This window comes from Euleptes europaea, chromosome 20 (assembly GCF_029931775.1).
Source record: "Euleptes europaea isolate rEulEur1 chromosome 20, rEulEur1.hap1, whole genome shotgun sequence".
NCBI classification, from domain to species: domain Eukaryota; kingdom Metazoa; phylum Chordata; class Lepidosauria; order Squamata; family Sphaerodactylidae; genus Euleptes; species Euleptes europaea.
Window position 1 is genome coordinate 7,454,695 of NC_079331.1, and position 14,907 is coordinate 7,469,601.

General features: G+C 48.7%; 1 protein-coding gene across 1 annotated transcript in view; it reads left to right on the forward strand.

Annotated features, from left to right (window-relative positions):
• The first annotated feature begins 2,822 nt into the window (after positions 1 to 2,822).
• The window catches only part of DUOX2 (dual oxidase 2), a 45,503-nt gene continuing 33,418 nt past the window's right edge, over positions 2,823 to 14,907 (forward strand). Inside the window, exons 1-4 of the mRNA XM_056866067.1 lie at positions 2,823 to 2,954; positions 8,946 to 9,048; positions 9,944 to 10,027; positions 11,495 to 11,659. Coding sequence (XP_056722045.1) covers positions 2,823 to 2,954; positions 8,946 to 9,048; positions 9,944 to 10,027; positions 11,495 to 11,659 — 484 coding nt within the window. The remainder of the gene's footprint in view (positions 2,955 to 8,945; positions 9,049 to 9,943; positions 10,028 to 11,494; positions 11,660 to 14,907) is intronic.

A 14,907-nucleotide genomic window follows, 5' to 3' on the forward strand; every position in this document is an offset into this window, starting at 1 on the left:
GTTTGTTGTGGGGGTAAAATGGAGAAGGGGACAATGTTGTTTAATGTCTACTCACTAGGAAGAATTTTCTAACAGTCAGAGCGGTTCCTCAATGGAACAGGCTTCCTCGGGAGGTGGTAAGTGCTCCTTCGCTGGAGGTTTTTAAGCAGAGGCTAGATGGCCATCTGTCAGCAATGCTGATTCTATGACCTTAGGCAGATGATGAGAGGGAGGGCATCTTGGCCATCTTCTGGGCATGGAGTAGGGGGGGTCACTGAGGGTGTGTGAGGGAAGTAGTTGTGAATTTCCTGCATTGAGCAGGGGGTTGGACTAAATGACCCTGGTGGTCCCTTTCAACTCTATGATTCTATGTAAGCCCATTTGGGAAAACGCTGAATAAATTCTGGGCATGATGGGAGGATTCCTTGCCTTTGGGGTTGTATTGAGATCACGCACTCTACATCTTGGTGCCAAAAACAGCCTCCAGGGACAAGCCATAAGAGATGGTGCCCTTGGAGGACGTACTAAAGACGCAGGAAACAATAAATTGAAGGGGGGGAGGAGGGAGAAGAGAGAGGGAGGATTGCCAGAGATCTCTGAAGTGTTTCCAGGGCCACTGAAAGAAAGCAAAAAAAAAAAAAAAGAGGTTTAAGTGGCTGCACAGAATAAACTCAACCGTAGCAAAAGGGAACAGCAGCAGAACTGAGTGGCTGCCCAGGTAAGCCAGGAGAAGAGGGACGTTGGTTACAAGGAAACTGGCCCTCCCATACAGACGGATTCATATCATATCATAAAATTTTATTGCGGTCTTTGACCAGCATAACAAAAAATTACAACAAGATTTAACAAAAGTTCCAGATTTAAAACAATGATTCAAAACAACGGAAGACTAAAGTCTCCAGCTTTACAATGGCTTTACTATCGTTCCCCCCCCCCCCCCGCGAGTCTTACATATCCCGAGGCAAAATTTTGCAACGTGTCTGGATACTCAGTGATTTTTTTTATTTGACAATAAGTTTTCCAATATAATTTCATTGGATTCGCCCAGAAAGCCATCTAGCCCAGGCTGAAGATATTTTAATCTGGCCTCCTTGTGATGAGGGTATCTCAGAATCATATGCTCGGTTGTTTCCACCTCCCCCAACGAGCATGAACATAATCTTTCTGGGTATGGGATCTTTTAAAAATCTTTTAAAATCTCCCTACCAACACAGCAGAAGGAAGTGCCGTGCATCTTGCCAGGGTAAATGCTCTTCTACTGTTGTCAGGGTCTATTTTAGTTAGATAGGCTGCCAGAGCAACCATGTATTTTATGCTTGGCTGGGATTTAAAATTTGGGACTCTGGAAAGGTCTGCTTGGCGCTCAAACTCTGATGACAGATGGATTCTGCAATCCAGCAGATTCCCGGCTGGCATTTCTAGCAGCGCCCTCTTCCAAATGCCCCCAGGGTAGAGAAGGCTGCTGGAAGGAAAGGGGTGGGGGAGAGAGCTGGGGAGTTTCCGCCCTGCTAAAACATGTCCCTGGTGCAGATGAAAAGTCTTGGGGGTGGGAGGGAGATCAGTTCTGTCCCCCAAGATACCTCCAGGCTATTTCAGGAGCGAGGAGTGGGGTGAGCGCTGGCATCCGCCACGCTGGTACTGATGCAACAGCTTGCCATCAGATAGCCAGAGCACAAATCTGATAGCCCAGGAGGCATGACGGACTCTTCAGCCTGCTTCCCTGTTTTAAAAAAGCACCCTCCGGGCCCCCATCCCTTCTGAAGGATGCCCTGAACGTGAGCAGAGCCGCGTGCGATCCCTCGGAAATGTCCAAACTGCCCATCTGATCCTATGGGTCCCACCACGGAATTCAGAAGCAAACCACCCCTGAATGTCTCTTGGCTGGAAAACCCCTTGGGGGGCCCCGCCACAATCCGGTTGCGACCGGACTGCGCTTTTCACCACTACCCAGAGCAGGTATCCATCGCATCAAGCTGAACAGAGAATTTTCTGGTGCCTACCTGGTCTTCTGACAAGGGATCTCCTTCCCTCCACTAGATCTAGATCCGATACCCGCTGGCGCTCGAGAGAGCAACCGGAAAGAAAAAAAATATTTCCAAGGTCTACCAGCTTCCATGAGTCAGACCTCACTACGTCAAACGGGCATCTGACCAAGCGAGCGGTGACTCGCGAAAGCTTGCATGCTTTTTTTGAGGGGGGGGAGGAAATTGTGTGTGTGTGTTAAGTGCCGTCAAGTCGCTTCCGACTCATGGCGACGCTATGAATGAAAGTCCTCCAAAATGTCCTCTCTTTGACAGCCTTGCTCAGATCTTGCAAACTGAAGGCTGTGGCTTCCTCTATTGAGTCAACCCATCTCTTGTTGGGTCTCCCTCTTTTCCTGCTGCCCTCCACTTTTCCTAGCATGATTGTCTTTTCTAGTGACTCCTGTCTTCTCATGACATGACCAAAATACGACAGGGAGGAAATTACTGAGTCTTTTTCACTGGCCTCGGATTCTGTTCTGCTGCCTTTCCTTTTCCTTCCTGCAAGGCAGTACAAGAAAGCTGCGCTTGGCCTCCCTGCACGCCCACCTGAAACGACCGGACTGGGACCCGCGGCTGGAACTCTGCACGCGCTCAGAGGCACGCTCCCCCGCGGGGCTTCGCAGAGAGGGCATCCAGCCTGGGTTCTCCAGCATCGCGGCCGTCGGGAAGCTGACCCGAGGGCGCCCCCTCCCGGGTGGCCGGAGCGCGGCACTCACCTGCCCCAGGACTCCAGCCGCGCCGTCCAACCCGAGCGGAGCGCGACGCGACGGGGCAGCCGGCCGCGGCGCTGGCCTCTTATAGGGGGCGCGGGCAGGTGCCATGCAAATGAGGCGCCTTGGCCCCGCCCCGCGCCCCTGCCTCCTGGCCCCGCTGGCGACGGGACGGCCGGCCCCGCGCTCAGTCGCTGCAGCGGGAGGAGGAAGCGGCGGGACGGACGCGCGGCCCTGCGGGGTGAGTGAGCGCCCTGGGTTGGGGAAGCATTGCAAGCCGTTCTGTACTGCCTTGGCCGAAGGGAGGAAGGGAGGAAGGGAGGGAGGGAGGAAAGAAGATCTTCAAAAGGCAGGCTTAGGGAACGCTGTATTCCCCCCCCCCCGCCCCGAAAGAAAGAAAGAAAGAAAGAAAGAAAGAAAGAAAGAAAGAAAGAAAGAAAGAAAGAAAGAAAGAAAGAAAGAAAGAAAGAAAGAAAGACCTTCAAAAGTCATGCTTAGGGAAGCTGCATTCCCCCAATATATAGATACATAGATATAGATATAGAGAGACAGACAGACTTCAAAAGGCAGGCTTAGGGAACGCTGTATCCCCCCCCCCACCGAAAGAAAGAAAGAAAGAAAGAAAGAAAGAAAGAAAGAAAGAAAGAAAGAAAGAAAGAAAGAAAGACTTTCAAAAGTCATGCTTAGGGAAGCTGCATTCCCCCAATAGATAGATACATAGATATAGATATATATACAGAGAGAGACAGACAGACAGACTTCAAAAGGCAGGCTTAGGGAACGCTGTATCCCCCCCCACACAGAAAGAAAGAAAGAAAGAAAGAAAGAAAGAAAGAAAGAAAGAAAGAAAGAAAGAAAGAAAGAAAGAAAGAAAGACCTTCAAAAGTCATGCTTAGAGAAGCTGCATTCCCCCCAAAGATAGATAGATAGATAGAGAGAGAGAGAGAGAGAGAGAGAGAATTCACAGTTGGTAGCCGTGTTAGTCTGTCTGCAGTAGTAGAAAAGGGCAAGAGTCCAGTAGCACCTTAAAGACTAACAAAAATATTTTCTGGTAGGGTATGAGCTTTCGTGAGCCACAGCTCACTTCTTCAGGTATCTGAAGAAGTGAGCTGTGGCTCAGGAAAGCTCATACCCTACCAGAAAATATTTGTGTTAGTCTTTAAGGTGCTACTGGACTGTTGCCCTTTTCTACTACTAGATAGAGACAGACAGACAGACAGACAGACAGACTTCAACAGGCATGTTAGGGAATGTTGCATTCCCCCCCCCCCCCCAAGTTAGCAATGTATGTCTTGGCAATGCTTGATTTTGGATCGCACACTTTAGTCTGCTCTGGTCTGGCAGGATCTTGTGGCGGTCAAACAGGCTGTGTGGCTTCAGGCTTGCTGGGCGGGGGGAGAAAGAGGCTCTGATTGAACTCTGTCTCTCCCTCCTATGAAAAGCTGGTAAAGAACGCACGCCCGGCAGGGAGAAAGATTCTAACCTGGCTCACCTTTGCTGCCTTGTTTGTCTGTCTGCAACAAGGTTTATGTGCAGAGGGTTAAAACGAAACAGCAACCTCTCACCTTCAGTGGTACAGTCCTTCTTTTAGGATTAGGATTCCCCAGAGAGAGTGACTTGCCTGAGAGAGCTGTGACTAGCCCAAGGTCACCTAGCTGGCTTCGTGTGTAGGAGCGGGAGAAACAAATCCAGCTCACCAGATTAGCCTCTGCCACTCATGTGGAGGAGTGGGGGAATCAAACCCGGTTCTCCAGATCAGAGTCCACCGCTCCAAACCACTGCTCTTAACCACCACACCACGCTGGCTCTCTATACTACAACAAGCTGCAGAAGCTTGGAGGGGACTTCTGCAGATTGGTAACTATGCAGAGGTGAACAGTCTAGGAACAAGTTGCGCTGACTTAATTTGGAAAGTTACTAGATTTGGTACCGTGCCCTAGAAAGACTGTCTGTTGCATTCTTTTGGACTTTCCTCGTTTCTGCCACAGCATCATCTCACCATTAGCATCACCCACAGGATGAGGCATCCTGCATGCAATTCCTACCTTCTGTGAAATACCAGTGCTTGCTTCCTGGTAGTCTGGCCCTTACATCTTTTGCGGAAGCTCACAGCCACCAAATTGGGTTATAGACCACAGCACCCCCTACCCTGCCCGTCGTCAGAAAGCAACAGGCCTGCATTCCTCACATGCAGAGCGGCTGCACCACAAATAAGGGGAAAGCCCCAACCATTTCATCTAGCTCTTCCCTGTCTAGAGAAAAAGTGGAAAAGAAAACCTGTTCCCCTTCTTTTGCATTCCCCTCGACTCCAGCCCCACTGATGGGTTGCATCACGGCCCGTTTCCTTCCCTGCCCTGTCCTTGCAGATGACCTGAGGCGTGGGAATCCCATTCAGTGATCCAGTTATGACAAAGCAAGGTATTGTAAGACTGGTTTACACGAGCATTGCATATATAGGAAAGTTCCCGGGAGAGGGGATTTTAATGCGGCATCCCCGTCCTGTGAATGGGTTGATGTGTGCTGCGATTGCAGTCTCCTGGCAAGACAGCTGTGCGACGTCATAACAGATCACGGTGTCCTCTGCTCACACAAGACCAGTTCGAAACTGAAGCAGAAGAGTTGGTTTTTATATGCCGACTTTCTCTACCACTTAAGGGAGACTCAAACCGGCTTACAATCCCCTTCCCTTCCCCTCCCCACAACAGATACCCTGTGAGGTAGGTGGGGCTGAGAGAGCTCTAAGAGCTGTGACTAGCCCAAGGTCACCCAGCTGGCTTTGTGTGTAGGAGCGGGGAATCAAACCCAGTTCACCAGATTAGCCTCTGCTGCTCATGTGGAGGAGTGGGGAATCAAACCCTGTTCTCCAGGTCAGAGTCCACCGCTCCAAACCACCACTCTTAACCACTACACCACTGGCTCTCAGGGAGGTAAATGCAAGTTAGAAAAATGTTTTGCAAAGAACAGGATGGGGAAGAATGACACTCATTTGCTGTGTTCTTTATGGGGGGAGAAAAGGGTTACGTCGAGACTGCCCCTCAAAAGTCACAGAAGGATGATGAAGAAGAATTGAGACAGGGAAAAAGGAAAGATCCTCCATTGTTACCACAACCAGGAAGGGGAAAAAAGCAAACATCTTTTGCTGTATCTCAAGGGTTTTTCCTTTGTCCCTTCAAATATTCTCCCCATCTGACTTGTTTTTTGGATCTCTAATAATATTTCCAGACTGGTGGCCTTCAGCACTACTGCTCTTAACGTAAGAACATAAGAAAGGCCATGCTGGATCCGACCAAGGTCCATCAAGTCCAGCAGTTTGTTCACACAGTGGCCAACTAGATGCCTCTAGGAAGCCCCCAAACAAGACGACTGCAGCAGCATTGTCCTGCCTGTGTCCCACAGCACTTAATAGAATAGGCATGCTCCTCTGATCCTGGAGAGAAGGATCCTCTCCTCTGATCATTTTATTGGCCCTTCTTGCGTAACTGAGGGCCAAATCACACACGATGCTAACAATCGGTCTGCATCATTTTATTGGCCCTTCTTGCGTAACTGAGGGCCAGATCACATACGATGCTGACAATCTATCTTGCTTGTGCATTTTTATCCCACTCTTTCTCCTAGGAGCTCAGGGTGTTGTTTGGGGTTTAAAGCAGAAAACATGGGCCTTATAGAGCACATTTTCCCCGTTAAAAAGCTAATAAGGAAGCAGAGAGCCCAGTTTCAATTAGTGAAACTGAGCAGAGGTTGAAGAGTTAAACCCCCTCTCCTCTGCACGGCCCCAAGGCAAATTGAGGCTGCAGGTTGTGTGTTCTTCATCTGGTCTGATAGACCCCTTAAGATTCCTGAGGCTTTTCCTATTGTTTCCTTCTGAATGGTTGCTCCTTTCTTAAAATGGAACTCTTCCCTGCCCTTGTCCTTCTCCTTCACTCTCACTTTCTCTTCTAGTAAATAATTATAGGGTTGCTGTCTGATTTCTATGAATTGCGAGTTGTCGCTACTACAGGTTGGCCTCGAGTGAAACAGGATGAGAGGTGGGAACTTGGAAAAAACCACGGACTGCTAATAGTGGCTGTGCAGATGTTTCTTCAGCCAAAGAAAGAAACCAGAATTTGAAGCATTGAGACAGTTTATTTGCTGAAAAGTAACACTCACACACAAAGTGTGGGTCACACACAAAGTGTGGGGAGGGGCTGTGGCTCAGTTTGTAGAGCATCTGCTTGGCATGCAGAAGGTCCCAGGTTCAATCCCTGGCATCTCTAGTTAAAGGGACCGGGCAAATAGATGATGCGAAAGACCCCTGCCTGAGACCCTGGAGAGCCGCTGCTGGTCTGAGTAGACAATACTGACTTGGATGGACCAAGTTTCTGATTCAGTATAAGGCAGCTTCATGTGTTCATGTGAAAGCTGCATGGACCAAATTTGAAAAACAAAGAATAGCTGAATAGCCCTGTATAGCTCAATATAAATTTTTATATAGCTACCATAGAGGCAATTACATTTGGTGATTACCATGGCGCATAATGTTTTTGTTTTTTTTATTGGCTCAAGCAATTCAAATTGCCTAATGCATTCTTATAGCTACTTCTCCTGAAACAGGCATTGTTCCAACAAAAGAAAGAAGAGCTGTTTTACCGACACTTCTGTCCCCCAGAGGTATAGGAACATAAGAGTAGCCATGCTGGATCAGACTACAGATCCTTATAGCCCAGCATCCTGACTCCAGCAGTGGCCACAACCAGGGCCCCTCAAGACAACAGTCCTTTGCTGCTGACTGCTAGCCGGCATCTGACAGTCGGAGGCATTCTCCCTCTGAATTCAGAGGCTCCATTTGGCTGTTATGGCTAATGGCCAGCAATAGATTTATCCTCCATAAATCTGTCCACCACTACCACCCCTCTTAAATCCATCTAAGCCGGTGACCATCACTGTGTCTTCCGCAAGTAAAGCAGTCTTGGATCTATAGGGTTGCCAGGTCCCTCTTCGCCACCGGCAGGAGGTTTTTGGGGCAGAGACTAAGGAGGGCGGAGTTTGGGGAGGGGAGGGACTTCAATGCCATAGAGTCCAATTGCCAAAGTGGCCATTTTCTCCAGGTGAACTGATCTCTATCGGCTGGAGATCAGTTGTAATAGCAAGAGATTTCCAACTAGTACCTGGAGGTTGGCAACCCTAATTGACGATCAGTTTCATAGTATTATGGGAGAGGAAGACAGGTTTGTGCCTGTCAGCTTTTCTCTATGCTGTGCTTAGTTTTGTGGACCTCTGTCCTACCGTTCTCTCATTCCCTCTGATCCCAAAACTGAAGAAAAAGAAGAAGAAGAAGAAGAAGAGTTGGTTTTTATATGCCAACTTTCTCTATCACTTAAGGCAGAGTCAAACCGGCTTACAATCACCTTCCCTTCCCCTCCCCACAACAGACACCCTGTGAGGTAGGTGGGGCTGAGAGCGCTCTATCAGAGCTGTGACTAGGTCACCCAGCTGGTTTCGATGGTAGGAGCGGGGAAACAAATCCAGTTCACCAGATTAGCCTCCGCCGCTCATGTGGAGGAGAGGGGGAATCAAACCCGGTTCTCCAGATCAGAGTCCACCGCACCAAACCACCGCTCTTAACCACTACACCATGCTGGCTCTCTAAAAAAAGCCCCCAAATACTTTAACCCTGGGAAGGCTGTGATCAGGGCCCACAGCGCTCTTCCCTTTAGTATCTTCACTCACATGAAACCGTTTTGCAAAGGAGGGGTGGGAAAGCTGGACCAAGTTCCCCCACACACACTCAAGTAAAGGTCCTCTCAATGTGTCTAGAAGGAGCCCTTTTTGTTGGTATAATTTCAGAACTGCAGATAATTGTGCCCACGGTGAAGAGATGGGCCCTCAGACCATGCCGAGGAGCAAATGCTGTCATCCCTACTTACAGTTAATTATAGAATCATCTCGGTGTATAATTATTTGCAGATATAAAATTGAACAGGCAGGAATCTTGGCTTTTTTTGTTTAGGAGCTTGATGGTATGAATTCCTCTGCCTGGGTATCTCTTTTGCCTTCTCCTCAGTGCACAAGTTTTGAAAGTATGTTCTGAATTGTTGAGCCCTGGAAGATCAGAACAAATCTTCAGGCCCATTTCTTTGAGGAAAATAAAGGTTTGTCTCGGCACGGTGAAAACTGCTGCAAGCTACATGGATAACGGGTGAAATTCATTTCCACGGCTGTAATGTGCAACTGTTCTGTTTTGGTTTTTCAGAAAACTCAGTGCTGGGAAACGCAGATGCTCCCAGTGAGCGGAACTAACATGCGGCATCACGTCTTGCTTGGGTTTGTCCTGACAAGTTTGTGGCACTCCGTTGGTAAGAAAACCTGATTTCTCCACCCAGTTAAGAATTCAGGGATTGTTTCCTTAGGATGGAACTGTTACTTGACGCACACGGTGGCAATCTGAGTTGTTACACGTGCTCCTAGGATCCTGACGGACACTGAATCTGCCTCTCATCTCCATTTTATATGAGAGGCTCCTGATTCCGACATGTACCCTTGGTGTGGATTGGAGCATCGACACTGAGTAGTCGATAAAAGGTGAAACAGTCCCAGCAATCCAGTACCACCTCTGAAATAGTGAGGTGCTGCCAAATTTGGATTCACCTTGAAGTTGGTAAGGGCGGGGACAGTTTTAAAAGTGTGAGAAAAACTAGATTACTGGAATGCCTTTATGACGTCCCTTTATAGTCAAGGGTTTGACTCAATAAGGCCTAACTGATATTGTGCCATAAAGCCTTCCCCTCCCTCTCTCTGTTTATCTAGGGTTTCAGATCCCTCTTAAAGACTTTCACAGTACCAGTTCCATATTATATTATATTGAACATATGAAGCTGACTTATACCAAATCAGACCCTTGGTCCTTCAAAGTCAGTATTGTCCACTCAGACCGGCAGCGGCTCTCCAGGGTCTTAGGCAGGGGTCTCTCACATCACCTACCTGCCCGGTCTCTTTAACTGGAGATGCCGCGGATTGAACCTGGGACCTTCTGCATGCCAAGCAGATGCTCTACCACTGAGCCACAGCCCCTCCCCATTACATTACATTACATTATATTACTATCTCCCCAATGGGGACTCAAAGCAACTTAATCACCCCACTGCAGTTTGGCTGCATGTGCCACCCTGAATAAGAACATTTCCTTACCTTTTATGACAATCTTGCTGTGTTCCCAATAATTATGATGTTCTTCAAATGCTTTATTGTCAGGCACCCAGGAGAATCTCCACTGGGAAATTCAGCGTTACGATGGGTGGTACAACAACCTCATGTATCACAGTCACAGTTCAACAGGTACGAGTATGTGGCAAAAGCGCTGAGGCCTCCAGTGCTACTGGAAAGGCCACCGTGGGGACCCGTGGTTGTGTATATGACGCGCACACAGCTTGTTCATTCAATGTGCCAATGAGCAGCAAAATCTTAATGGAAAATGGACAGGATGAGGCCTTGAAATCTAATCTGGCAATGCAGGGGTGGGACCCAGAGGGGAACGGCTGCAAAGCATGGTCACATGAACACATGAAGCTGCCTTCTACTGAATCAGACCCTGGGTCCATCAAAGTCAGTTTTGTCTACTCAGACTGGCGGCTGCTCTCCAGGGTCTCAGGCAGGGGTCTTTCACATCATCTGTCAGCAATGCTGATTCTGTGACCTTAGGCAGATGATGAGAGGGAGGGCATCTTGGCCATCTTCTGGTCACTAGGTGTGGGGGGGAGGTAGTTGTGAATTTCCTGCATTGTGCAGGGGGTTGGACTTGATGACCCTGGTGGTCCCTTCCAACACTATGATTCTATGATCTACTTGCCCGGTCTCTTTGACTGGAGTTGCCGGGGATTGAACCTGGGACCTTCTGCATGCCAAGCAGATGCTCTACCACTGAGCCACAGTCCCTCCCCTTATGAACTGAATCCAGCTGAGCGTGGGTGGAATTATTTGTTGTCATAATTTTTTTTCACCCCATCTCTCAAACAGATCTCTCAAACAGATCTCTCATCCTTTGAACAGATTATTCCTAATAAAGGCAAAATCCCACTGGTGCGCTTCCCCCCACATTGTGATGGGAAAAATCACACTCCCAGAATTTCTCCTTTCTTTATATCCCTTAAAGGAGCAGAATCCTTGTCCGAGGGTTTGAATTTACCAGTTCAGGAAATGCTCCCGTCCTTCAGATACCTCTGTTTTTAAGCCCCTGTCTGTCCTGGCACTCTCCATGTTGGTGGTGGAAAATGCCATCAAATCGCAGCCAAGTTATGGCGACTCCGTAGGGTTTTCAAGGCAACAGATAAGCAGAGGTGTTTTGCCACTGCCTTTCTCTGTATAGTGGCCCTGGAGTTCTCCCATTCAAGCGCTAACCAGGGCCGACTCTGCTTAGCTTCCGAGATCTCATAATATTGGGCTAGCCTGGGCCTTCTCCATAATTCCTTCTTCTAAATGTCTTGATCTCCTGCTTCTAGGGAGCCAGCGTGGTGTAGTGGTTAAGAGCGGTGGTTTGGAGTGGTGGAGTCTGATCGGGAGAACCGGGTTTGATTCCCTCACTCCTCCACATGAGCGGCGGAGGCTAATCTGGTGAACTGGATTTGTTTCCCCACTCCTACACATGAAGCCAGCTGGGTGGCCTTGGGCAAGTCACATTCTCTCAGCCCCACTGACCTCACAGGGTGTCTGTTGTGGGGAGGGGAAGGTGATTGCGAGCCGGTTTGATTCTCCCTTAAGTGGTAGAGAAAGGCGGCATATAAAAACCTCTTCTCTTCTCTTCTCTAGGATCACGGCTTTCACGCCTCATGCCCGCTAACTACGCAGACGGCGTCTACCAAGCCCCACAGGAACCGCGTGTTCCCAATGCACGCAGGCTCAGCAACGTGATTGCACAAGGCGAATCGGGATTGCCCTCGGACGACAACCGAACTGTTCTCGGCGTCTTCTTTGGTAAGCTAGCAATTGCTGTTCCTGCTGAGACCCCTGGCTTTAGCCAGTTTCTAACCAGGGCCTTATGAAGAACATCTGCATACTTAACAGAGAACAGAACTGCTTGCTGTAATGCAGGGATTTGCCTTCGTGCCAAACCCTGAGGAACACGGCGTCCTGTAGTCCGGACTCTGTTCTTCTGCTTTCATTTCCAATTCAGACTGTTGAGAGCCTTTCTAGGCAGAGCAGAAATCTTTTCCCTGCGCGCCTCCAGAGCTTCTTTAATGCAGATGGCAGGGATTGAACCTGGGGATTTTCTGCATGGGAATCAAGCGTCCTACCACCGAGCTGTGGTCCGTCCCTTGAAAGTCATGTGGGAATACATTTATTGTAGTAAAATGCCTCTTTTCACTTGGTCTCAATAGTAGCTGTTGTCTGGTCCTCTGGATTTCAGCTGCAGTATTTAGGGCCAAGCTACACATGGTGGGTAGAGGTCTACTTTTCCCCCCAGACACAGGTGAATAGAGCTAAATCCTGTCTCCTCCTTAGTGAACACACAAAGTTGCCTTCAGACCTCTGGTCTATCATGGACTGGTCTACTCAGATTGGCAGTAGCTCTCCCAGGTCTCAGGCGGAAGTCTTTCGCATCACCTACTTGCCTAGTCTCTTTTAACTGGAGATGCCAGGGATTGAACTTGGGACCTTCTGTATGCCAAGCAGATGCTCCACCACTGAGCCACGGCCCCTCCGCAATCTTATGAACAGATATGAAGCTGTATACTGAATCAGACCCTTGGTCTTTCAAAGTCAGCATTGTCTACTCAGACCGGCAGCGGCTCTCCAGGGTCTCAGGCAGGGGTCTTTCACATCACCTAATTGCCTGGTCCCTTTAACTGGAGATGCCGGGGATTGAACCTGGGAGCTTCTGCATTTCAAGCAGATGCTCTACCGCTTAGCCACAGCCCCTCTTCTCAGCTGCATCTCTTTGCAGCCTGCTATTCAGAGCATTATTCTCCCAACCTAACCCCAATACCAGGCTGGCTTCATGTTGTGGAGTGCAGTGAAGAAAGGTAGGCAAGGAGTCTAAAAGATCTTAGGTAACAGGAGCAGGCAAACCTCTATCTCTGCCCAAGTTATTAAGAAAATCATTGCCAGTCACAACACAGAGCCCTGGAGTACTCTGACTTAGAATCATAGAGTTGGAAGGGACCACCAGGGTCATCTAATCCAACCCCCTGCACAATGCAGGAATTTCACAACTACCTCCCCCATACACCCCCAGTGACCCGTACTCCATGCCCAGAAGATGGCCAAGATACCCTCCCTCTCACGAACTGCCTAAGGTCATAGAATCAGCATTGCTGACAGATGGCCATCTAGCCTCTGCTTAAAAACCTCCAGGGAAGGAGAGCTCACCTGTTCCACTGAGGAACTGCTCTAACTGTTAGAAAATTCTTCTTAATGTCTAGACAGAAACTTTTTTGATTTAATTTCAACCCGTTGGTTCTGGTCCAACCTTCTGGGGCAACAGAAAACAACTGGGCACCCTCCTCTATATGACAGCCCGGGGACTGAACCTGGGAGCTTCTGCATGGCAAGCAGATGTTCTACTGCTTGTACTTGACTTGAAGATGGTTATCATATCCCCTCTCAGTCTTGTCCTCTTCAGGCTAAACATACACAGCTCCTTCAACCTTTCCTCATTGGTATAAAACCTTTCCTCATTGGCATGTAGGAAAGATATCGCCTGTGCTTTCTGCAGGCACTTGAACAATAAACGACTCCCCACCCCCTGTCTAATTGGGCCTCAAGTCCATTTCTCCATGGGTTGATTGCATTTGCTGCTATGGCTTGGACGTCTGCTGCCACTCTTGAGCTTTCCTAGCTATTTAGTTCTTGCCTCATCTGAGTCATGCTGGGGAGTCTAATCCTTCAAAGTAGGTTCGAACAGGTTGTGGCTTTCCTTCGGAAGCCATAAGCCTGATGAATCAGAGGAAAAAGGGTTAGATAATTGTTTCCTTCCTTCATCCCACTGAGTCAAAACCTATCCACCTGCACCAGTTTGGTGGAAATCCTCCGGTCTTAAAAGATCTATGCACAAAGGTTATGCACAGTTCATTCAACGTAACCGTAAGGCGTACGTCAAATGTTATCCCTTCTTACATTTCCCTCCCTCCATGGTGGCCACAAGGGATGAGTACCCACAGGTGCTTTGGGGCGGGGCAGTGAGAGGCCAAACATGGCCAGCGTGGCATAAGAGCGGTGGTTTGGAGCAGTGGACTTTAATCTGGAGAACCGGGTTTGATTCCCCACTCTTCCACTTGAAGCCAGCTGGTTGACTTGGGCTAGTCACAACTCTCTTCGAGCTCTCTCAGCCCCACCTACCTCACAGGGTGCCTGTTGTGGGGAGGGGAAGGGAAGGTGATTGTAAAGCCAGTTTGATTCTCCCTTAAGTGGTAGAGAAAGTCGGCATATAAAAAAACCAACTCTTCTCTTCTTCTTCTGGCCCTGGAGGACAGGAATTTGTGGGTGAAGACAGACATAATGTTGAAAAAGGCACCAGAAGAAACACAATTTATAGTGTAGGTGTCCCCATATGTTTTGAGCCTGGGAACTCTGACACAGCTTGGTGGGCGCAGCTGTAAAATGGCTGCCGCAGGAGGTGGAGCCAGTGACAAAATGGCTTACCATCAGTCACATAATGAAGATCCTTGTGCAGCAGTAGCAGTTGCTGCCAAAGTAACATTAAAAAAAAAATCTGCCCTGCCCAATCAAATCTCCAATGGAAGAACTTTCTAGCAGTCAGAGCGGTTCCTCAGTGGAACAGGCTTCCTCGGGAGGTGGCGAGCTCTCCTTCCCTGGAGGTTTTTTAAGCAGATGCTGGATGTCCACCTGTCAGCAATGCTGATTAGGCAGTTCATGAGAGGGAGGGCACCTTGGGCATCTTCTGGGCATGGAGTAGGGGTCACTGGGGGTGTATGGGGGAGGTAGTTGTGAAATTCCTGCATTGTGCAGGGGGTTGGATTAGATGACCCTGGTGGTCCCTTCCAACTCTATGATTCTATGATTGTAAGTTGGGGACTCTTGTTCTACTAAATTCAGTTCAATTAATTCATCAAGGCTGAGAATATTTAATGATAAATGGCTGATTTGCTGGGGATGCTGTAAGCCTGTCTTCATCCTCATGCGTGAAGATGCTAAGAATGTTATATCTTTCATCCATGCGAGTGAAGACAGGCATAGTGTTCTTTGCAGCAGTCCCAACTAAT